This window comes from Fusarium oxysporum, chromosome X, assembly GCF_013085055.1.
Source record: "Fusarium oxysporum Fo47 chromosome X, complete sequence".
Classification (NCBI taxonomy): Eukaryota; Fungi; Ascomycota; class Sordariomycetes; order Hypocreales; family Nectriaceae; genus Fusarium; species Fusarium oxysporum.
The window spans coordinates 1,090,404-1,112,018 of record NC_072849.1 but is presented as its reverse complement, the minus strand read 5'-3'; the positions used below and the strand labels follow the sequence as shown (position 1 = coordinate 1,112,018).

At 50.3% G+C, this 21,615-nt stretch overlaps 6 protein-coding genes across 6 annotated transcripts; 5 read left to right on the top strand and 1 right to left on the bottom strand.

The window, feature by feature from the left end:
• The first annotated feature begins 310 nt into the window (after nucleotides 1-310).
• FOBCDRAFT_190813 (uncharacterized protein) lies at nucleotides 311-1,803 on the top strand. The gene has a single exon (XM_031191293.3). The coding sequence runs from the start codon at nucleotides 498-500 to the stop codon at nucleotides 1,761-1,763; it is 1,266 nt and encodes a 421-aa protein (XP_031032524.2). The 5' UTR covers nucleotides 311-497; the 3' UTR covers nucleotides 1,764-1,803.
• Nucleotides 1,804-2,006: 203 nt separating this feature from the next.
• Nucleotides 2,007-4,064, bottom strand: FOBCDRAFT_323583 (general substrate transporter). The gene is made up of 6 exons (XM_031191292.3): nucleotides 3,795-4,064; nucleotides 3,164-3,665; nucleotides 2,958-3,079; nucleotides 2,852-2,887; nucleotides 2,253-2,792; nucleotides 2,007-2,193 (listed from the first exon to the last, which is right to left on the bottom strand). The coding sequence occupies exons 1-6, from the start codon at nucleotides 3,988-3,990 to the stop codon at nucleotides 2,084-2,086; spliced, it is 1,506 nt and encodes a 501-aa protein (XP_031032523.2). The 5' UTR covers nucleotides 3,991-4,064; the 3' UTR covers nucleotides 2,007-2,083.
• Nucleotides 4,065-4,721: 657 nt separating this feature from the next.
• Nucleotides 4,722-10,234, top strand: FOBCDRAFT_264742 (uncharacterized protein). Its single transcript, XM_054707134.2, has 4 exons — nucleotides 4,722-6,479; nucleotides 6,634-6,720; nucleotides 6,933-7,194; nucleotides 7,279-10,234. Exons 1-4 carry the CDS (start codon nucleotides 4,876-4,878, stop codon nucleotides 10,135-10,137), a joined length of 4,812 nt encoding a protein of 1,603 aa, XP_054563109.2. The 5' UTR covers nucleotides 4,722-4,875; the 3' UTR covers nucleotides 10,138-10,234.
• A 1,201-nt stretch (nucleotides 10,235-11,435) lies between these two features.
• On the top strand, nucleotides 11,436-14,063 carry FOBCDRAFT_323579 (glycoside hydrolase superfamily; the record flags this gene model as incomplete). Its single annotated transcript, XM_031191289.3, has 3 exons — nucleotides 11,436-11,694; nucleotides 11,772-12,075; nucleotides 12,203-14,063. The coding sequence occupies 3 exons, from the start codon at nucleotides 11,436-11,438 to the stop codon at nucleotides 13,953-13,955; spliced, it is 2,316 nt and encodes a 771-aa protein (XP_031032520.2). The 3' UTR covers nucleotides 13,956-14,063.
• Nucleotides 14,064-15,287: 1,224 nt separating this feature from the next.
• Nucleotides 15,288-19,482, top strand: FOBCDRAFT_145817 (major facilitator superfamily domain-containing protein; the record flags this gene model as incomplete). Its single annotated transcript, XM_059608219.1, has 9 exons — nucleotides 15,288-15,741; nucleotides 15,794-15,927; nucleotides 15,978-16,061; nucleotides 16,135-16,308; nucleotides 16,365-16,471; nucleotides 16,521-16,957; nucleotides 17,012-17,342; nucleotides 17,797-17,852; nucleotides 18,071-19,482. The coding sequence occupies 9 exons, from the start codon at nucleotides 15,288-15,290 to the stop codon at nucleotides 19,480-19,482; spliced, it is 3,189 nt and encodes a 1,062-aa protein (XP_059465999.1).
• Nucleotides 19,483-19,977: 495 nt separating this feature from the next.
• Nucleotides 19,978-21,206, top strand: FOBCDRAFT_285331 (uncharacterized protein; the record flags this gene model as incomplete). Its single annotated transcript, XM_059611671.1, has 2 exons — nucleotides 19,978-21,129; nucleotides 21,168-21,206. The coding sequence occupies 2 exons, from the start codon at nucleotides 19,978-19,980 to the stop codon at nucleotides 21,204-21,206; spliced, it is 1,191 nt and encodes a 396-aa protein (XP_059465998.1).
• Nucleotides 21,207-21,615: the final 409 nt, after the last annotated feature.

The following is a 21,615-nucleotide window of genomic DNA, read 5'->3' as shown; positions in this document are numbered from 1 at the left end:
GTCTTCGCGCGGGGTTCAGAGACGCAGCTGACAGCTGAGACGCCACCAACGTTCGATATGTGGATGCGTAAGCAGGTAACACCATTGTGTGATAAGAGGCTTGAATTCGAAAACTTCATTTGGCCAATTACCACGGGACATCTCAGCCTGTGTGATGAGACTCATGCAAGCAGGAATCATAAACCCTTGGTGGCCAGTCAACAGAGGAATGTGACAAGCCAAGCTGAAAAGAAATTGACGAAATTGTCGCGTGTTGGGAAAGGTTTAGATGATTGAGGAAATTCATTTTTGAATGTGAGAGACATGAAGATGTCAATAGAAGGAAAAGCAAGAGACAACAGATCAGTCCGCGACAAGACTGCGTCTATAAGAAGGGAAGTGCCTCCCGGATTGTTCTTCTCATCTCCAGACACTCATCATCCACACAGTTTTCTACCACTCTCAATTTAATAACTTCATCCATCCCTTCAATTTATCCTTCAACTATATCTTCCAAAATGGCCGCTTCACAGAACGGAGGTCTTGTCCATCAACAGCTCATCCCTGCGGACAGCATCACTGCCTCCTACGACAACGAGGCCAAGCTTCTGATTCTCAAGGCATCTGGCACCCATGTCGATCTTACTAGAGACATCGAATTCCGTCGTCTTCCTTTTGATGGTGGTCTTCTCTTCGAGCTGATCGGCTGGGTAGGCCCAGTCGTTCATGGAGAGTCACCCTATGAGATTACGGACAGCTTCAACATCGATCTTCCCAGCATCGTTTTCCCATCCAACACTGTTGTTGTCAACACGGAGAACAAGCAGCATTGGGTTGTCCCTATTCAGTACAACAAGACAACTGGACAGGCTGCCACCAATGGTAAGGCTGAGGTTGAGCTGCCTGAGGTCGAGCAGGTCTCTGGAGACCAGAAGATTGTTGTTCTTGCTGATGAGCCCTTCACCATCCAGCAGAGTGACTCTTTCACGGGAAAGGGTGGCTCAGCCAGCATTGACTTCGATAAGAGCTTCCTCACTTTGACTGATGCTCGTATTGAAGGTGGCAAGATCGTGTGGACTTTCACTGCTCAGCAGACTGGAACTACCGAAGTCTTTGTCTATGTGGGCCAGACCCAGCCTCCATTCTTGTATCGCATTCCCTACGTCGTGGAGAGTGTCGTCCTTGATGACAAGTCTGTCCCAACCCAGACTACAGCCTCTTTCAGTGTGAACAACAACGGGCAAGGCAGTAGTGGAACATACGGCGCTGCGTCCAACGGACGTAAGAACGGCAACCAGAAAGTCGGCCTCCCTCTGTCTTGGGATGGGTTCATCAACGTTGGTCTCAGCCTCATTAAGAAGCAGTATCCCCATGCCAACCTTCTCGAAGTGGACGCTACTCCCTTGACTCGCAAGCCTGTCCAGAATGAGTGGGGTCTTGTCAACAACCGTATTGTCTGTGGTCTCAGCGGCAACAAGACCGCTATCATTCAGTCCACTGGATGGGGCGAGTTCGGAAAGGTCCAGACCATCAACTCTCCCTTCTTGGGTGATCAGGTCATCCCCTGGCCTGTCACTCTCGATATCCATGATGCGTTCACTATCCTCCGAAAGGCAGGATACAAGCAGGCCATTTATGCCGTTACTCTGCGCCAGCCTCTCTATCCTGGAGATGATCAGCCCTTCTACATCTTCAACACTGGCACTGAGTTTATTGCCGTCGGAACAAAGGACAAGAAGATCCACAACTTTGGTGTCTCCGAGTACAATGTTCAGAAAGCTTAGGTTTCCCAACGGTTTCTCCTATACCACAGACAGTATTTCTCTTCTCTTTAGCCCAGAGCAGATTGATCAGGGTTAGCTTTATTTTCCTAGTTAATTAATCCTACTTGTACTATCCAACAATGCTCTCTAGTGAACAGTCAGTATTTATTACTATTAAAGCACAGCAACAAGTCACTAAAAGACACCAACCTGCGCCGGTGCGCGAGACTCTATGCTGGGTGAACATTTGATGTAATACTTCATTCATATCGTCCACCATGTGCTAGCTTGGCTTGTATCATGACTGGAGAAGTGGCTTCCCCCTTCATGCTTCGAATAACCTAGTCCGACTTGGGAGACTGCATTTCAGCATGCCTACCCATCTCCTTCTCGCTTGCTACCCCGTCTTCTACAGGTCTCGCGATAGTGACGCCAGCCCGACGGGCAAAGACTAGGACAAACATCAGTCATCATTCAGGCTAGATGAGTTGAGCGAGACATCAGACTTACGTTCTTCCATTTCCTCTAGAGACTTGCCTTTGGTCTCTGTGATAAAGAACCAGACGAAGACAACAAGTGCGAAATTGAAAATTGAGAACATGAGAAAAGTCCTCCAGCCAAGGTTCTTGACAGCGTGGGGAGTGGCTTGAGAAAAGACGAAGTTGAACAGCCATTGCGTTGAGGTGCTGATGGCAATGCCAGCCTCGCGAACACGGCTGCTGAAAATCTCACCAGTGTAAACCCACGGTACAGGCCCCCAAGAGATGTTATAACTCATGGCTTCGAGATAAATCATAGTCAGAGAGGCAATAGAAGGAGGAGTCAGTCCAGCATCGGGGTTCGGAGGGAACTTGACTGTCAAGATTGCCACGATGAGCATGTAAATGCCCATGAGACCTGCCCCTGCGAGCAGAGAGCCACGACGACCGATTCGTTCAACGAGGAATAGCAGGAAGAAAAGACACGCCACGACTTTGACAAGACCGAAGAAGCCAGTAAGCAGAAGCTTGTCCTGGCCAGCACCAACTAGACCGAAAATCTGAGGAGCGTCTGAACAGATATGTTAGAAATACTTAGAAAGGCACTAAGCTGCACAGGAAGTTACTCACAGTACGCCATGGAGGTGTTGCCGGTGAGTTGAACGCCTTAACACGTAGATGATTCATAAGCTAACGCCAGATCCCCGACGATTGGAGACCCAAAAGAAGTACTTACCAATTTGTAGAGCAATGATGAGGCCGAGACGGTAACGGTTGATGGGCTCAATAAGCTCTTTCCAAGTCAAACCAGCCTTGATACGGTTCTCTTCGTCGATGCTCCGAATAATCTCGCCGAACCTGTGGGACTTGTGTGTCAGAAGGCAAAACCATTTGACCAACAGTCCAGGGATATGTTGATTGTCACGATTGAGGGTGACTTACTCTTCTTGGACGTCGGGAGAATCTCCACCACGAACCCAGATCAAAGACTGCAAAGCCTCCTCACGGCGATTTTTCTTGGCCAGCCAACGAGTACTCTCCTTTGTAAAGAGCATTCCTAGGCCAAGGATAGTACCGGGAACAAGCTGTAAACCGACCGGCAGTTGCCACTGGGCGCTGCTGTCGTCGGGGATGTGGATGCTCACTGCGTAATCAACCCAGTACGAGGTCATGACTCCCAAGGTAAAGAAGAACTGGAACATGCTACCAAGCATACCACGGATATTTTTCGGTGCCATCTCAGCTGAGTACATGGGCACTATCACAGTGGCCATGCCAACACCGACGCCCGAGACAAATCGGGCAATGTAAAATCCGGCGAGATGATGAGTGTTGATGGTCTGCACCACGGCGCCGACATTAAAAATAGCCGAGGCTAGAACAAGAGACCAGCGACGGCCAAATCGAGCGGTGAAGGGCCAGATGAAGAAGCAGGAGAAGAAAGCTAGGGAGGAGGAGAGTTCCAAGTTAGTTGTATATTTCCTCTCCATAGGGCCAGGAAAGACACGATAAGAGCACTGTCGCCATGCAGAAGGGCATTTCATTCAACAAACAGATAGATAGATGCACTCACCACCAGCTTGCAGAAGACTCGTGGACAGTGAACCGACATTGGCCTTGTCCTTGGTGGTATACTGGAAATCCCGTTGGAAGCTCGGGAAGGTTAAAATTCCGCCAACAATGCCTGTGTCATAGGCAAAAAGAAATGAACCAACGCAGCATAGCGCTACAAGGTAGAATGCTCTGAAAGTTCCCAGAGCTTTCTTCATTTTGGTACTCGTTTAGCCAAATGGGAATACGGACGTGACTTTGGAACATGTAGCAAGACAAGGGAGGTTACGAGCGTTTCCAAGTGAAGTGACTGTTAAGGGGCGGACTATCTTGTGGCACGACGAAAAGCTTTATAGACAAATCAATCATCCTCGCGAAACGTAGATGGCAAACCGGTGTCAAAGCATGGCGTGCTGTGGAAGGGCAATGGTGAGATGCACCGGAAATGGGCTGAAGTCGAGACTGCTACGTAGAGAGCCCGGAAGATTGGTAGAACTGTGTGGTTTAGCGGACACCATCTTGAGAGATCATGGCACTGCAGTCCCATATGGGGTTTGTAGGTTAGTAGCCGAGAAGACTAACCTCAAAGGGAGCTCGTTACCGATACCCGGACGCAGGGATGAGTTCCGCGACTCCTCACAAGCCGGTGCCAATTACACTATGCCCGATTGTATTATCCGACCGACTACCGACAGCTGGCTAAATTCGGCATCATTTCTTCTTTTGGCTGCATCAGAGTCATACTGGGGATGCGAGCTACCTATAGGCCATCCGACTCGGAGAAAAGAGCGACAGGAGCAGAAGACAGTAGTCTACGGGTCGTTGCATCGGCTATTGCATTTCTCACGTCCGATGTAAAAGTGAAGGAATACGGGTAGCTTACATTAGCCCGTGGGACAGTTTATTGTCTCCAACCTGCGTCACATACATAGTAGACACTTCACCATGTTCTCATCATAGCTTGTTGCTACCTGATCGTCCTAAGCACTGACTGACATCTTCTACCTTCGTTCCTTGGGTCTCAAAGTGTGTCTCTTTGTCCTCCATCTCCTGCCTCATTCCATTCTCCACCAAAACGAATCACTCAATCATTGGGGGTCAAGATGGACTCGCGGCCGAATATTCTCTTCATCATGGCAGATGACCATGCATCCAAGGCCATCAGCGCCTATGGCGCTGGCATAAACAATACGCCAAACCTCGATCGGCTTGCTAAGAATGGCATGCTCTTCAATCACTGTTATGTAACAAACTCCATTTGTACACCTTCTCGAGCGGCTATTCTTACAGGCACACACAACCACGTGAACGGCGTCATGACGCTCGATAACCACATCAACAAGCATATGCCAAACGTAGCGAAGCACATGCGCACGGGCGGGTACCGTACGGCCATGGTAGGCAAGTGGCATCTGGGTGAAGGCGAACCACACGAGCCGACGGGGTTCGACTACTGGAGCGTCCTGCCAGGTCAGGGAGACTACTGGGACCCCGATTTCATCGAAATGCCCCCAGGCGGCAAAGGTGCGGGCGTCGAGCGTCACGAAACAGGCTATGTCACGGACATCATCACCGACAAGTGCCTCGAGTGGATAACTGCCACTGAGAGCTCTGGCAAGCCCTTCTTTGTGATGTGCCATCACAAGGCTCCTCATCGATCTTGGGAATGCGATACAAAGCACAAGAGCCTGTATGCCGACAAGCCGATCAAGGTTCCAGAGACGTACGACGATGACTACAAGAATAGAGCTAAAGCTGCCACAGTAGCCAAAATGCGTGTGGCTGAGGACTTGACATATCAGGATCTTGGACTTGTTCAGCCTGATGGAGGTCGGTCGGTAGGTGAGCGCGTCACTCAAGAGTCTGGCTCGGCCCAACGCAAGATCCCAACGGACCCGAGCATTAAGCTGATTGACAAAGATGATGGCACTGCTTTCACCTTCACTACGCCTGCCGAGCTGTCTGCCTTCAAGTTTCAGCGCTACATGCAGCGTTACCTGCGCGTGATCCAATCAGTGGATGACAACGTAGGGCGCATGCTGGATTATCTTGACCAAAAGGGTCTTACCGAGAATACTCTTGTTATTTACACCTCGGACCAGGGCTTCTTCTTGGGTGAGCATGGATGGTTCGACAAGCGGTTTATGTACGAGGAATCTTTCCAGATGCCCTTCCTGGCGCAGTTCCCGAGGCAGATTCCAGCCGGCTCTATCAGCAACGAGATATTCTGCAACGTCGACTTTGCTCCGACCTTCCTCGAGCTGGCAGGCATCAAGACCCCGAACTATATGCAAGGCAAGTCGGCACTGCCTTTGATGCGCGGGGGATCCGTGACGGGCCCGGAATGGGATAACGTCGCGTACCACCGTTACTGGATGCACAACGATGTAATTCACCAGGCTTATGCGCACTACGGCTGTCGCAATCAGCGGTATAAGCTCATCTACTGGTATAACGAGGACCTCGGAGTTGTAGGCGCGCGGCCAGGAAGGGCGGGAAATACTAGTGAGCCAGAGGAGAAGGAGTGGGAGCTATTCGATTGCGAGAAGGACCCTCTCGAGCTCTTCAACTTGTACAATGATACTACGTATAGTGATGTGGTCAAGCACATGACGGCTCTCCTCGAGGCTAAGATGGAGCATATTGGGGATGATCCAATCCATCTCCGGCTGAGTGGTCCAAGTAAAGGTGTGCCAGCGGCAGTCAAGTATGCAGAACAGAATGGCGTGCGACCTGAGGATGCGTTGAAGCAGAAGCTGTGAAGGATTGCATGGGACGCGCATTGTAAAGACAATCGATAGATGAGGCATGTACATAACGCGATGACTAGAAGGGTCAGGATTCTAATGAAGCCGTACTAGCAAAGGCAAGCCTCTTAGCCTGGCAAACTCTGTGAAGACGAGCCGAGATGAAGCTCTTGTACTCGTTCAGGCCCGTGTGAAGGGTTTGTAAGAATGGACCTTAATATCTTGTAGCCCCCGCAGCCAGCCCTTACTGCTAGCGCCGAAACTAAAGACGCCTGAACACCTGATGGGAAATGCCACCTGGGGTCCTAGACCATCTCCTAATAACTTCTGAAGACACTGTGCCTCTGCTGGGCACGACTTGGCGAGGCTGCATGGGGTCATGGAGACGCTGACCCGCCCTAAATTAGATTCAGTTGGTTCCGTCACTTGGAGAGAATAGCACGCCATGGCCCCTTAGGAATTCTCCACTTCCCCGCAAACACGGTCGCCTCAGCTCCATCACCGTCCAAATCATTCACACCTCTCCAACTGGGGCAACGTCATCCTGCAACTCACGAGCCGACAAGTATCGGTCGCGAGAAGGATGGCATGGATTACGAAAAGCATATCGGTTATTTCAAGCTTCATACCAACCCCCACATCGCTCAAACATGTCTTCAATGCAAACAGCGTAAGGTACGTTGCGACAAACCACCAGGGACGTGTCGCAATTGTCGACGGCTGGGTTTAGCTTGCTCTCTCAATAATGATGACCACCAGCTTCGCGAGAAGCCGTCACCGCCCATTTCAAAGAAACGCCTCAGAGGAGCTCGCGCCTGCTCTTCCTGTCGTCTTAAGAAGATCAAGTGCTCGGGGACGCTTCCAACATGTGTCGCATGTCAGCAGAAGGACATCAGATGCACTTATCCGCCGCTTAAGCGTTATCGACGCGCTCGGGAAGGCTATTTGCTTGACGAATCCACGCCGGAGGACGGGGGGCCTCAGCAACGCGAATGTTCCCTTCTGGAAAGAGAAGGACGCTTACAGGCTGTCTCCGAATACTCAAGCAGTCCTCCCGCTACTGAATTAGCCGAGCAGTACCAACAACAGCATAAGGAACCGGAGCAGCAACAGGAGCTTGAACACGATCATCAACACGACCTAGTGATCAATGAGGAGCATGAACGTGAGCACGAGCGCCAGCACGAACAGGAATGCAGCGTGGAGCAGGAGCGACGACGAGAACGAGAACAGGAACAGGAACCGGAACCGGAACACGGACGGGAATGGTCTCACCAGCGCCAGCGTCAGGATGAGGACGATCGGCGACTGGAGCATCAACAGCATCAGCTGCGAAGAACAGAACTGCATCGGCAGCGGCAATCTGCGGGAAATCCTGCAAGGTGCGAAGAAACAGCAACAATGCCGCTGTCTTCACCCGCGGACTCAACAGTGTCATGGCATCCATCATCAACAGAGTCTGTAACAAGAGGCTCAGGGTATGGCGGCCCAAGCCGCGATCAAGTAGACACCCTCCTTGACGTCTTCTTCAAATTCATCTATCCCATGCCATCATACGCATTTCTACATCCAGAAATAACCAGGAGAAGATGCTGTTCTCATGATGTGCATCGTGCCCTTCCTGCTTCTATTTGCGCGGTTGCAATGTTGTACCTGCGCAGAGAAGTTGATCTCGATCTTGATCATCGACAGGACTCGAGTCGAAGAGCGCTCAGCCACATTGTTGCCTCCGCTGAGGATACGGGTGCGTGGATCAGGATGGCCGAGGAGAGCATCTGGCGAAGTCTCGAATCGCCGAGTATAACCAAACTCCAGGCGCTTCTCCTCGTAATTCACTATTACATAGAAACGGAGCTTTTTCAGAGGGCTTTCATGTTGACAGCCACGGCTGCTCGCTTCGCCACGACGATGCGACTCAATTACGAACGACATGACCTTCAGCCAGTTGCGCGAGAGGTACGACGTCGTACTCTCTGGTCCCTAAAGATGGTTGAGCGCTATTTCTCTACGGGCCTTGCCGAGTTCGACTCGTTACCACTGGAGGTCATCTACATCGACTTTCCAAGGAGCGAGGAAGACTTCATGGCAATGACCCATGGTCGCGAAATTGATGCTACTGGCAAAGGTGAAGCCAACGGCGATTATCACAACTACCATGGTGAGGGGGGCACCTACGGGCTCATTATGCAATTGGAAGCAATTCGACGTGATGTGATGAAGCTTTCTAGGAGCATCGCGCTGCTGGAAACGCCTTTGTGTAATCTCACAGACCTCATCAGCCACCATTTACAAACACTAGCATGCATGGAGAAACCAGCTCCGATCCTGGAAGCTCACTTAAGCGCGGATAAAGCATTCGAGCCCCCTGGCTGCAGTAGCAGCAGAGACAGATCAATCTCCCGATGGCTGCCCCGTCTATTGCTGGCCCACATCTCCTGGCACCAAGCACACTGCGACATCAACCGCATCCTTTTGCCTGGGTACTCAGAAGCTGCTCCCGATGCTGTGCTCGTTGGCCATGACCACCAGGCCCTCCTTGCTGCTGAGGCTCAATGCTTGCATCACGCAATGCAAATCATCTACATACTCACTGCGCTCAACCAGCATAGCACACAACACCATATCCTCGAATTCGACACAGCTATTTGTGCTTATCATGCCACCCGTCTGATCCTCTTCATCTCTCGATTCGGTCAAGGACCTGCTCGGCCGTCACCGGAATTTGCTGTTAGCCGTGCCGAGCTTTGCCTAGCTGCGCTCAAGAGGTTTTTCCGATTCTCAGCGCTCGTTAGTCCCATCATTGGAGAACTGGAGGAGTCCATCGCCATCTTCTCAGAGCAGCAAAAAAAGAAACGAAACTTTCCTAGCGATCAGCCGGAGGCGGCTGGATTTATTCACGCGGCAGCGAACCAGGGGTCGGCTGCCGCAGCGAATGCAACACCTTTTGCGGGAACTCTATCTAATAAAACCCCGCCAGGTTTCTCGGGAGTCACAACAAACGAGACAGGCACACCCAACTCCTGCCCAGCTACTGCACCAGCGATCAACGGCGAACACACAGAGGGTCGGGCTCTGCAGAGTGACGCCCATCAACTGTCCTCGCTACAGAGTCAAAGCAGATCAGACGGCCATTTTTCCGAAGCTGTGCGTGCCCGGCAGCGCTTAGCTGTACACAGCCTATTGCGCCGCGCTGAATTATCAAATGTTGGACGCGATGACGAAGAATACCAGAGGTCCCATATTGACGAAGTAACTCTTGGTTCTGATACAACAGCTCGGCGTCCGCCTTTTACAATGGAGGATGACCATCACAGTCCTCCCATCCGGGGAAGCCATGGCACTTCTGAAGAGGAGCGACCTCGCGTGGTTGACGCATCGACCGCTACCGCTGATGCGACCGCCGGTTTGCAATCAGCAGTTCCCAGTCCGAAAACGTACTCCACGACCAACAATCATGCTACAAAAAATAAGTCTCGACCCCATACGGCCCGGTTTCAAGATCAAGAGCCATCGAGCACTCGCAGCTCTGCTGTGCCGGGTCTCTTCGCGTGGTGGGCTCCCCAGGACTGGGCATGGCTCCTGGAGGATCAACTCATGGAATTGGGCGCAAGCACGTGAGCGGCAAATCATGTTATTAACTCTCTACGTAGCGCCTGTGTTATCGGCGGAAGTGCGAGTCATCTCGTTATATGTAAAGAAGGAATATTGCAAGAAATGCTACGATCCTTTCGTTGAGACATTGCTTTGACTACAAAGGCTAAGCCGTAGAATCTTCCAATGGCATCGTTGCAGCTGCCAACTTATCAGGAAACACTCAGTCTGGCGGGAAACGTGTGCCGTTCTTGTATTGTATTTGGCCTACTGCTTCCTGGAGATCTGGTCAGAAAATATTATATCCTACGTATTAGTGTTGCTGGGGGATATAACTCACGGAGATGATGGGGCATTATCCGCAAACGTGAGCCATCATGTCAAGCTAGGTATGGCGCAATTCAGGCTAACCCTATCTTACATAATGCTCATCTTGCAACGGCTGATCTTTCTTATTCTCGTTTAAACACTTCTCGTTTAGATACTCTTCGTTTAAAGATAATGAACAAGAATCGGCACTTCACCCAGAACTCGTGGCTCCCTCGGAAGGGTTCAAGCCCCGCAGCAAAACTCGGCGACGAAGATGAACCATTCTATTTGGATGCTGCCCAACAACCCAGACTAACTAGTCCTATGTGAGAAAGATTTATTATCAGTCCCGTCGAATGTGAGTGTGATTGCGCCTTTCGGGGCCGATGTCTTTTGAAAATGGCTTAGCCTTTTGTAGTAAGTCCGGCCGAGATACATATATCGGGGCATCTGATCTGGGGTTCGGCAGTCGGTCAATACGACCCTGACTAGACTGCAAAGGGTCCAGAGAAGAGGCTAAGATGGATATGTACTGTCCGAGCGACGTGCCTCCAGGCTCACCTCACGCTCGCAGTCACTGAGTCAACATTCAACATATCACAACACCGTCCGGTTGTCGGGTTATATCCCCAGATAACCAATCTATCGAATCAGATACGTAGGTATTACCCCGGATTCTTCTTCGGACTCTCGGGAAAAGGATCATGCATATGGCCAAAGACGCAATCATCGCCATCCGCAAAACCTTGGCGGGAAAGACCTGGTTCAGCTCGCTCCATGAATTGATTCGTCATCTGTGCAGAAATGAGACAAGCAAGCTAAGGCCATATGCCCCAGCTTTATACCGATGTACCTTGAAGAAATTATGCTGGCTTTCGCAACTCTGCTGCATTGCCTTGTGAAGAAAACTATAAGAAGAATGTTATCCCATGTATACATCCAACCGCTAACAGTGCCTCCCTCAAGACTCCAGCCGTCGGCACCTCTACATAAATCACCCTCAACAGCCTGTCGAGATGGTCCATTTCTCCGTAACGCCCCTAGCTCTTGCTGGGTCCTTAGCCTACCCTGTGATCGCGGCACCGGGCCCAAGCAACGAAGCCTGGAAGAACAAAGCTCTCTCCCCAGCTGAGCGTGCGGAGGCTCTCTTGCCCACCCTCAAATGGACAGAGAAGATCGCTCAGCTAGGTGGTATAAGAAGGCTTCTGGATCCCAATTCATCCTTTAACCGGACTGTCTATGATGCACTGTACCCTCTGCAACATGGTATACTAAGTAGGTTTTTCGCCAGGCACAAGTGCACAAAACCTTATCTTGATGAACAAGTCCCAAGCTGACAACTAGATCATCAGGCTACGGCTCACAACTGAACCCTGCTGAGAAAGTGTTGCCATTTGCGAATAAGGTCCGATGGGAGCAGATGCAGAATGGCAAAATTCCTTACATTACAGTCACAGATTCGGTCAACTCCATCTATGTGCCTGGAGGGACCTTGTTTCCTGCAACTCTGTCACTGTCCACGTCATGGGACCTGGATCTGTATGGCCAAGTAACGGGAGCGATTCGAGACGAGAACATGGCTCTCGGGACGCACTGGGTCCTAAGTCCCGAGTTAGATGTAGCCAAGGATCCCAGATACGGCCGTGTGGGTGAGACGTAAGTGTATACAGTGCTCCCCCCTATACTGCAATTCCTTTTCCAGTACAGCTTTCTTCTCCTATATGCTCGCATTGTTGGCAGCGCCCTGCGCACATGGACGCGTGACTAACCGATTTCTTACCAGCTACGGTGAAGATGTCTACCTTGTCGGCGAATTCGCGGCGCAGTATGTCCGAACTATGGAAGAGAAAGACAAGAACGGATTCATCAAAGTCGCCACAACCGTGAAGCACTTTTTATACGGACTAGGCGCGGGCGGCATCAACACTGCAAGCATGGCCGGCGGCACCAATCATTTGTACAACGACCTGGCCCTTCCGTACATTCGCGTACTCAAGGAAAACCCTGCGTCTATCATGGTGTCGTATTCCAGCGTCGACCGGGTCCCTATGTCAATCAATAAACAGCTTCTGCAGGGTATGCTCAGATCTGAAATGGGTTTTGAGGGCCTGCTCATGTCGGACGCCATGGCCATTCCACATCTTCATACCCAAAGCCTCGTGGCTTCATCTCTCAAGGATGCAGCTACCAAGGCCCTACGTGCCGGATTGCAGCTCGAACTAGCTCCTCAACAACCAGCCGCATTTCCGACTCTTGTTAACAGTTCGGACGATCAGGAGATCGTGAGGCTGGTAGACGAAGCAGTGAAGCAGCATTTGATCATCAAATTCGCAACTGGCATGTTTGATCTTCCCCTGCCCACGATGAATGATCTCAAAAAGGTGCTCCGCTCATCCAAGCATCTCGATGTAAATCGCAAGGCTTCACGCGAATCCATCGTCCTACTGCAGAACAAGAACAACTTTCTTCCCAAGTCCAAAATCTCCAAGGTTGCGCTCCTCGGTCCCATGGCCGACATTTTGAACCCCGGAAGCTACGCTCCCAGCACGAGCGCGAGGCCCTTGTATGGGCGCACGTTGAAGGGAAGCCTCGAGGCAGCCCTCGGAGCCAAGAACGTCAAGTACGTCAAGGGTGTTGACATTGCTTTCGTACGTGATAGTGATAGTGAGGGCATCCAAGCTGCTGTCGCTGCTGCAAAGGAGGCTGGCCTTGCGATTGTGGCTGTTGGCTCTCTGTCCGTATATTCTCTGGATCCAAATGCTGGTGAGCGTACGGATGGCGAATTCTTCACACATGCCAGCTTGGGCTTCCCTGGTAGTCAGCAACAGCTCCTTGACGCTGTTCTCGACGCCGGCGTGCCCACGATTGTTGTTCTTAGTGGTGGCCAGTCGTTTGTGCTCAACAACTCAACCATGCGGGCCGACGCCATCCTCCACATGTTTCTTGCTGGCGAGTTCACCGCCGATAGCGCGGTCGAGATCATCCAGGGCAAGGTTAACCCCAGCGGCAAGCTGACTGTGACTATGCCGCAAGCTGATGGCGCGCTCCCAGTATACTACGATTTTCTGCCTTCTGATGCACAAGGAGGCGTAAGCTTCATTCAGACTCCTAATGTTTGCGCTACATATGACTACAACTTCCCCTGCCTGAAGCGGGGTTATGCACCCATGCCATTCGGCTACGGCCTCAGCTACACCAGCTTCGACCTCTCTGCTCCTAAGATTACCCGGAAGGGTGACACCGTTTCTATTTTGGTTACGGTGGTCAACACGGGCTCCGTTACGGGCAAGGAGGTCGTTCAGGTCTATCAGAGACTCGCGAATTCCGAGATCGAGCTGCCGAACAAACGCCTGATCCGCTTTCAGAAGGTTGAGGTGAAGCCAGGCCAGAGTAAGGTGGTCGATTTTAGTATACCCAAGAACGATCTTGGTTACTACAACAATGCCAAATACCAAGTCGAATCAGGGGAGTACATCTTCTGGACGGGTTCAAGTTCCAAGTTGACTGACTTAAAGAACGCCACAATCACGCTCTAACATTGCCCTTAACCACCAGTAGTATCGAATAGTGTAGGCTAGACAGTTTTCGCAATTGCAGGTAACCTTGATAATTATTCGAATTTCAAAATGCAGTACTTGGATTTTGCTGATGGCCCCCTGGTTCTATATAAGTGGTATAACCTTTATTATTTTAAATAATATTATATAAAGAGTTGTAGGCCCATAAGACAGTGGCATTTTCGCTTGAAAGAAGGTTGATGTGATTTCCACTTAGGTAGAGGGACTTTTAGGCATACACGCGACATGTAGTTAATACCCTAAAGCTCAGTAAACCGGACACAAGATTGACATTAACTAACATTTGACGGCTGATGCGATTTGCTCGTATCGCTGCAGGAGATAAACTAAGAAAAGGGCTCGCCCTTTATGTTTAGAGCCACGATATAAAATAAGCCACTTGTAGTAAGCATCAAGTCCTATTTCTGGATATACAGTTGTAAGATATGATTATGCCTCGTCCAGAACACTCACCAGAACATCGAGTATTTGAACCGGCAAACTCCAGACCTTGACAGGAAGCACGCCATCTTGTCGACGAAGTGCAAATAGAGTTATCCGCGGAGATAGACTAAAAGGGGCTATGTGATAGTCACATCCTTAACTTATAATGCCCCGATACGTCTCTGCTCTTCGGAGCTCGTGGGGGGCGAGATCCGACCCGAGATGCGAGGCGACAAAGCGCCAGAGATGGACCAACCATCATAGTTTCTGTGAGGTGAGAGTGGACCGATAGCTATCAACTTATGCTGTTTTCAGGGAATAGAGAATGGCGTAATGTTGAGCAATTGCCTTGGCAGTGAAATACCGAGCTGTTGAGTGGTTATTCGAGCAATGGTGCAATAGCTTTCAGTTCTGTCGCGAGCTACAGATCTTTGCCAAGGACCACTAAAATATAGATTTGACCGAGTACCGGAGAAGTGCAACAGATTCGAAAAGGCGTTATCGACCAATTGATCATTCGTTTGTGCTACTTTTTCACTTGGAAGCTATGAGTGCTCACTATCGAGACACAAATGTCTCAACAACCACTCAGGGGAGTTTATCGAGCAATGGCCAAATATGAAGCCGAATAATACCATCGGAATTAATCCCTACATCTCGCTATTATATCCATACTTGACGCCATAGATACATCGGTAACCCCACGAAGTTGAGTCTTTCGAGATCAGTAACATGGATTTCGCCATCGCATGGTTCACCGAGGGGTTAAACAAGTACCAACGTCGATGTATACAAAAGGCGTTATTATATCCAAGATGATTGCGAAGAGACGGCTGAATAGGTCCCCATAGCACATTGATAATCACAATGGCATATTCTGATGATGTTCGTGTGTCAGAAACCAAGAATGCTGTTGACCTTCATATTGACCCAACCGATTCGGATTCCTCCAAGTCAATTCCCTCCACCAAGGTGATCCCTCTTATCGCTACACTTCCCCTCGCTGCACCAGAGGAACCTCGAAGCTGGTGGCAGCGACGGCCGAGACATGATGGAGAGGCTGTTGCAACTCGTCGGTCCGTCTTTGACGACCCAGACATGGCGAGGCGCTACCAGCCACGACCTGACTGGGAGAATCTGCATCGATTTGACCCTTCCGAAAGGTGGACTTTCAATGAGGAGCGCAAAGTCATTCGAAAGATTGATAGACGGATCATGATATTCGCTTGCGTCATGTTCATGGCTCTTGAGCTGGATCGATCCAATTTGTCTCAAGCTGTCTCGGATAACTTTCTGCCAGACCTGAAGATGGATACCAATGGTTAGTCTCTTTTATATCAGGTTGCTATATCCTTTTAACTTTGCATTGTTAGATTACAATCTTGGAAATACCGTCTTCAAGTTGTCTTTCTTGTGTGCCGAACTTCCCTCCCAGCTTGTCAGCAAGTACCTCGGACCTGACCGTTGGATTCCGATGCAGTTGTGCCTCTGGAGTCTTGTCTCTGCGGTAGGCCATAGGAAACCTTCAGCTCTTCGATGTACTGACGATATGAGTAGGGCCAATTCTGGTTGGACGGGAGGGCTTCCTTTCTGGCATGCCGTGCCCTTCTGGCCATCTTCCAGGGCGGATTCATCCCGGATGTGAGTAGTCCATGTCGCCGTCCTGCCTAAGTGTTAATGGTCCCAACTAATGATTGCTCTGGAATACTGTTAGACGATCCTATACCTGAGTTATTTCTATACCGCTAGTGAGCTCACTGTTCGTCTGGCCTTCTTCTGGACGGCGTACAACGTCGCCGATATCATCAGTGGGTTTCTGGGAGCAGGTTTCCTCCAGTTGCGTGGCTGGCATGGGTACGAGGGCTGGCGATGGCTGTTCCTGTTCGAGGTTTGTCATTCAAGCTCTTTGCATCATCGACTATACTGACGAATGGTGCCAAATAGGGCCTGCTGACGCTCGCGGTTGGCATTTCCGCCTGGTTTCTCATGCCCGCTGGACCCACTCAAACCTCAGGCATTCTCCGTGGTAAGAACGGTTGGTTCACTGAGCGGTAAGTTGCTCCAGAGATGGATATGCCTTCGAGACTGACCAGTGTACAGAGAGGAGCGCATTATGGTGAACCGGGTCATCCGTGACGATCCCAGCAAGGGCGACATGCATAACCGCCAACCCATTACTCCGAAGTTACTATGGGCATCAATCAAGGATTACGACCTATGGCCGATCTACGCCATTGGCTTAACATTCTTGATCCCAGCCACGCCGCCCGCCCAGTACTTCACCTTGACCCTTCGTGGCCTCGGCTTCAATGTACTCGTTACCAATCTTCTGACCATTCCCCATACGATCCTGTCTATCGGTGGCCTGTTGCTTATTTCCTACCTGGCCGAGAAATGGAACGAGAGGTCTCTACTTGGCCTAGCTGTTCAGATCTGGAAGCTGCCATTCATAATCTATCTATACGTAGTAGACATGAGCACGGTCAACAGATGGGTCTCTTTCGCCGTGCTGGCGCTGTTGCTTGGTTCTCCGACTGGTGAGTATAGACGTTCCTTGACCTACCTATAACCGGCTAACCTCATCTTCCTAGCCCATCCAATCCAAGTCAGTTGGAATTCGCGCAACTCCAATACCGTTCGCCTAAGGACAGTTTCCGCAGCTATTTACAACATGTCCGTTCAATCCGCCGGTATTATCGCATCCAACGTCTACCGCAAAGACGACGCGCCGAGATACCGGGAAGGAAACAAGAATCTTTTGGCGATCATTGCGCTCAACATCACGTTGTATCTGTTGACCAGAACCTACTACATCTGGAGAAACAAGAGCCGAGACAAGATTTGGGATGCCATGGATGATGAACAGAAGAAGCATTATCTTGATACCACAAAGGATGAGGGTAATAAGCGATTAGACTTTCGGTTTGCCTACTAGCCTGGTGCAGGCTTTCCGGCGACTCGGAGAAACCGAGACAGCATGGTTCTGATGATGCTTATCTCGATGGTGAAGGAACATGAGCAATTTCACTTCAATGCAATTAGTTCCAGGATTAAAAACAGCAGAGAACCATTCAATTTGTGTATTTGCATAATACATCGTCAAGTTCATGGTGGTCAAAAAGTTTAAGATGTCCGACGTATCCATCATTTCTTATCATTACTGATAAGACCAGCCACTCAGGCTCAAGACAATCAGTGCAGGTGACACAGATAAGCAATCAGTCGCCTGATCCTTCCCATTCCATACTAGCGCAGTCTCTAGCCTTATCTCCATTCGCCGCCTCCAACCGTTCCATCACCGACTTAACTTTCCCCCGCCCTCATTTGTTAGCAAATGACATAACCTCAAAGCAGCATGTTTTGCTTTGTCCCCCAGACTCAAAGCCCCTGTGATGCCACCGCAGCGTCGATCATGGGTTGGTTGTGCGAGGTGTAAGAGCTTTAAAAAGAAGTGCAGCGAAGAGAGACCCTCATGTCAGAGATGTCAGACAGCTGGGGTGAAATGCGAATACGGGGTGAAGCTTCGCTGGGGAGGGAGGCCGTTCAATCGGTCACCTTTTGGGGATTGTTTGTCACAAAATGAGGGCAACGTTCAAAGACTAGGCAAGTCAGTTATTCGTTGCACAAGATGCATACTAACAATCTCTCAGATTTAAACAAGAAAAACTTCATATATGTTTCCCCTTCTACTCCTAGACCAGGCCCGTCAAAGGCTACATCGCCTCCTCCAGATCAGAATATCGATGAGCCAGAATGGATAACAACTTCTCCATCAGAGGACTCAGAGTCTTCTCAACTTGTTGTCAGTCAAAGGCAAATGCCAATGCCTCCGCTAACCCCGTCCGTTGAGTTCTTCGGTCACCTATCACCCTTGCATCGATCAGGCCTACAGTACTTTACCGAGAGGACCGTCAAAGTTCTTGCGCCACATCCCCAGATCTTTGATGAGCTATGCGAACTCATCTTGCCAATGGCAGTCTTCAATGAGCCCTTGCTGCAGGGCATCGTTGCGCTGGCGGCTACTCACCGACTTGCGACCTGCAAAACAAGCGAGGAGCAGTCCTCGCAAGCGCTCATTGTTGCTGGCTTTCAAGCTCTCAGTTCCAGATCCCTTTGCCAGAAACTTTCCGAGTGTGATGAAGATCAACAACTCATTCCACTGCTGGCCGCATCGAGAGCGCTCTTCGTTTGCGAAGTCTTCGCCAGCGAGCCCAGTCCAGATCGATGGAGCGTTCACTTCCGCGGAGCGCGTGGGCTCATTTCTCGAATACACGATAAGGGCCTTTCCCAGAACCCGACGGACGAATTGCGATTTTTACTACGATGGTTCGACATGACCGAATCGCTGGTCTGTCACTCGATGAGTGATCTCGCCCCGCAACAGTCGACTATCCCCTCACCAACAACGCTCGCATCAGACACAGATGACGAGCCTGTGTACATCGATATGTATCTTGCGCGTACAAAGGACCTTCTTGGAGTGTTCAAAGAGATTGCGCGACTATGCCGGATCAACAATGATGGGACAGCGTCTGAGACTTCATCGCAAGGTGGTCAAGTTGAGGCCGAGGTCTGGTGGCTACTCAACTATCTACAATCCATAATCGACCGAGATCAAGCGAATCCTCCGCCAGTTATGTCAATACGCGGTCGCGTTCTATCTGTTGCCGAAGTCCACGAATACCGGTTATCGAATCAGATATGGCAACTCACCGGTCTGCTCCTCATCCACCGACGCTTACGCCATGAAAGAAGATCGTCGCCTCTCGTTCAAAACCTCGTCAATCAGATCATCGAGTGCGCAGAGCGTCTGACGCTACGGGACGGCCTCACACCAGTCACTCTGCTTACTCCGCCCTTGTTCTTTGCAGGATGCGACGCGCTTGGTGATGATAGGCCGAGAATAAAGACTTCGTTGCAAGGCGTTTCAACTGCACTTGGACTTTTGAATACGCAACGAGCCTTGGAAATACTCGAACAGTATTGGAAAGCCGATCCGGGTGTCGATGATGATCTAGCCGATCGGTCGTGGCCTAAGATCAGTCAATTTCTACCTTACTAATGCCAACATCCTTTAGAGAGAAAAATTGAGCATATAATCCATTTTTACTTCTATAGCTAAGCCCCAGTTCCCGTGTCACGATACATCGCACTCAGTCTCGGAAAAAAGCAAAAGGAAAGAAAATGAGACAAGGCTTCGAGCTGTGCAACCCTCCCACGACCCTAATGGGCTTACATTGCGAAAGAGTCGCTGCAGCGTTGATGGCTGGACTCAGCTCACACCCCTCCCACTGCGCCGCAGTGCGTCGGTGCAAACACCAGCCCAACCTTCCTTCTCGCCCCTTTTCGTCAAGCATTTATATAGATGATAGAGAAGCCGCAAATCTCTGCATTCCCTTTTCAGCTTGCCCAGATAACGTTTCCATACAATGGATGGCTTCCCACTTCGCAGTATGACTGGCAGGGACCATGGTGGTCAACCTCATTTTGAGGGTCCCGGTAACGCCCGCCAAGTCTCCGACAACGTTCATGAGCGCTTGATGAAATGCCCAAGACAATGCATCTCGATCTAATGAGCAGCCCTATGGCTCGTCACGTGAGGACATGGCCAAGTGATGGCCTTGTTCTTCGTCTGGGGTACTGGAAGCAAGAAGAGACCAACAATATCACTCACGGCACGAGATTCCTCCCCAGGAACGGCCTATTTGGAGCCGAGCAACCTACTCGACGGGAAGCTCACCATTCTTCTGATCTTGAAGAGGATTCTTACGGAACTGATATTGATCGTATTTGGAATATGTACTTGGTCAATTGGTATATCATCTTTACCACGACCATGGGCCTCGTGCTTTTGGTCGTCGCGGCCTATGCTTGGGCCATGGGCCTGATCTTCCAACCATTCAGGCTCACTTCAATGCTTTTGGGCACTTTGCAACGCGCCATCGCCTTCTCACTGCTTCCCGCGTTGGCGTACGGATTGTTCCATCAGACATTTCTAGCTGCAGATGTTTATACGCGTACGATGATCCCAATCCAGAACATGGGAAGTCCTCTGTCTGAGGAGGATCACCACCGGATATTTGGGCCAGGACACGAGACTTTGAAAGGAGCCACTGCGGCGAACAGCATGCTCCTGGATTACCTCACTTCCAATGTTATTGGCTGCATAGCTCAAGCCATCGAGCTCGGCCACCCAAAGGTCATTCTTGGTGCTGTCTTGGCCACACTTAGTAACTCTATTTACCTTGTAATAACCCGAATCTTCGACTTCAGCGAGGCCGAAAATGGCAATTACAGCGTTCATATTCATGCCAAGAGCTTTTACGCATCATCCGGCATCATGGGTATCTACTGCCTCAGCAACTGGGTATTGACACCTCATGGTTCCATCAGGACTTGCAGACCTGTATATGGCCTTGTGGACTTTGCGTCTCTTGTTTACCAGAGCGATATCTTGCTATGTCCCGAGTTTTGGCTGCAAGATTCTGCAGATACAGAAGAGCATATGAATGCGCAGGTGACGCTAGCTAACAGGCTCTATCAGTATGGCATCTACCACGGAATAGATGGGCGTCGGCACGTCGGCATCGGCGTCGAATATGCACCACCGGCGTGGTTGCTAGATGATGAGAATATTTTGTGTCTTGGTCGGTCTGTGAATCTAGCGAGAGCGGCGATCTCGTCCGGCATATATAGCGATGCTTCCCTCGTGAGTGCTGAGAAATTCATCACCAATGAGCCTCAAAGGTGATCCTCCCTTCGGATGGTTCGGACAAATTAATATAGGAGCTGGCGTAGGAGAGCAAAGGAAATAATGAGTCTTGAATTTTGAGGTAGTAATGGATTAACCTGTTCGGGGGTCGACTTCATTTCGACTTTTAACTCAAAGAGAGAACAGTGATGCATGGTGACATGATGATTAAGTTATCAATGTGCTGCCAGCGTGCTGGCTTCTCGGAGCAACATCGTACATGTTCCAATCAATCCAGATCTGGATCCGATGACCAGCAGTAAGAATGGGATTACTTGCAGGCCAAGTGAATCTGCACGCATTCTTCCCCGCTCCGAAAATTTCAACCGCCAGCCACTCGCAAGAAATCTACCTGATGGGGGGCCGTGCAGGTGGTACAAGGTGACGCAACCTACATACAAATCACGAAGCTGAGTCTCGACCTGCACTGAAGAGAAGGTGTTG

Coding starts and splice junctions, on each gene's coding strand:
- FOBCDRAFT_190813 (XM_031191293.3), top strand. CDS start 498: ATGGCCGCTTCACAGAACGGAGGTCTTGTCCATCAACAGCTCATCCCT.
- FOBCDRAFT_323583 (XM_031191292.3), bottom strand. CDS start 3,990: ATGAAGAAAGCTCTGGGAACTTTCAGAGCATTCTACCTTGTAGCGCTA. Junction 2,888..2,957: donor CATCATTGCTCTACAAATTG/GTAAGTACTTCT, acceptor CTACGTGTTAAG/GCGTTCAACTCACCGGCAAC. Junction 2,194..2,252: donor TCTAGAGGAAATGGAAGAAC/GTAAGTCTGATG, acceptor TGTTTGTCCTAG/TCTTTGCCCGTCGGGCTGGC.
- FOBCDRAFT_264742 (XM_054707134.2), top strand. CDS start 4,876: ATGGACTCGCGGCCGAATATTCTCTTCATCATGGCAGATGACCATGCA. Junction 6,480..6,633: donor GGTGTGCCAGCGGCAGTCAA/GTATGCAGAACA, acceptor AAGCCGTACTAG/CAAAGGCAAGCCTCTTAGCC. Junction 7,195..7,278: donor TTCAATGCAAACAGCGTAAG/GTACGTTGCGAC, acceptor GATGACCACCAG/CTTCGCGAGAAGCCGTCACC.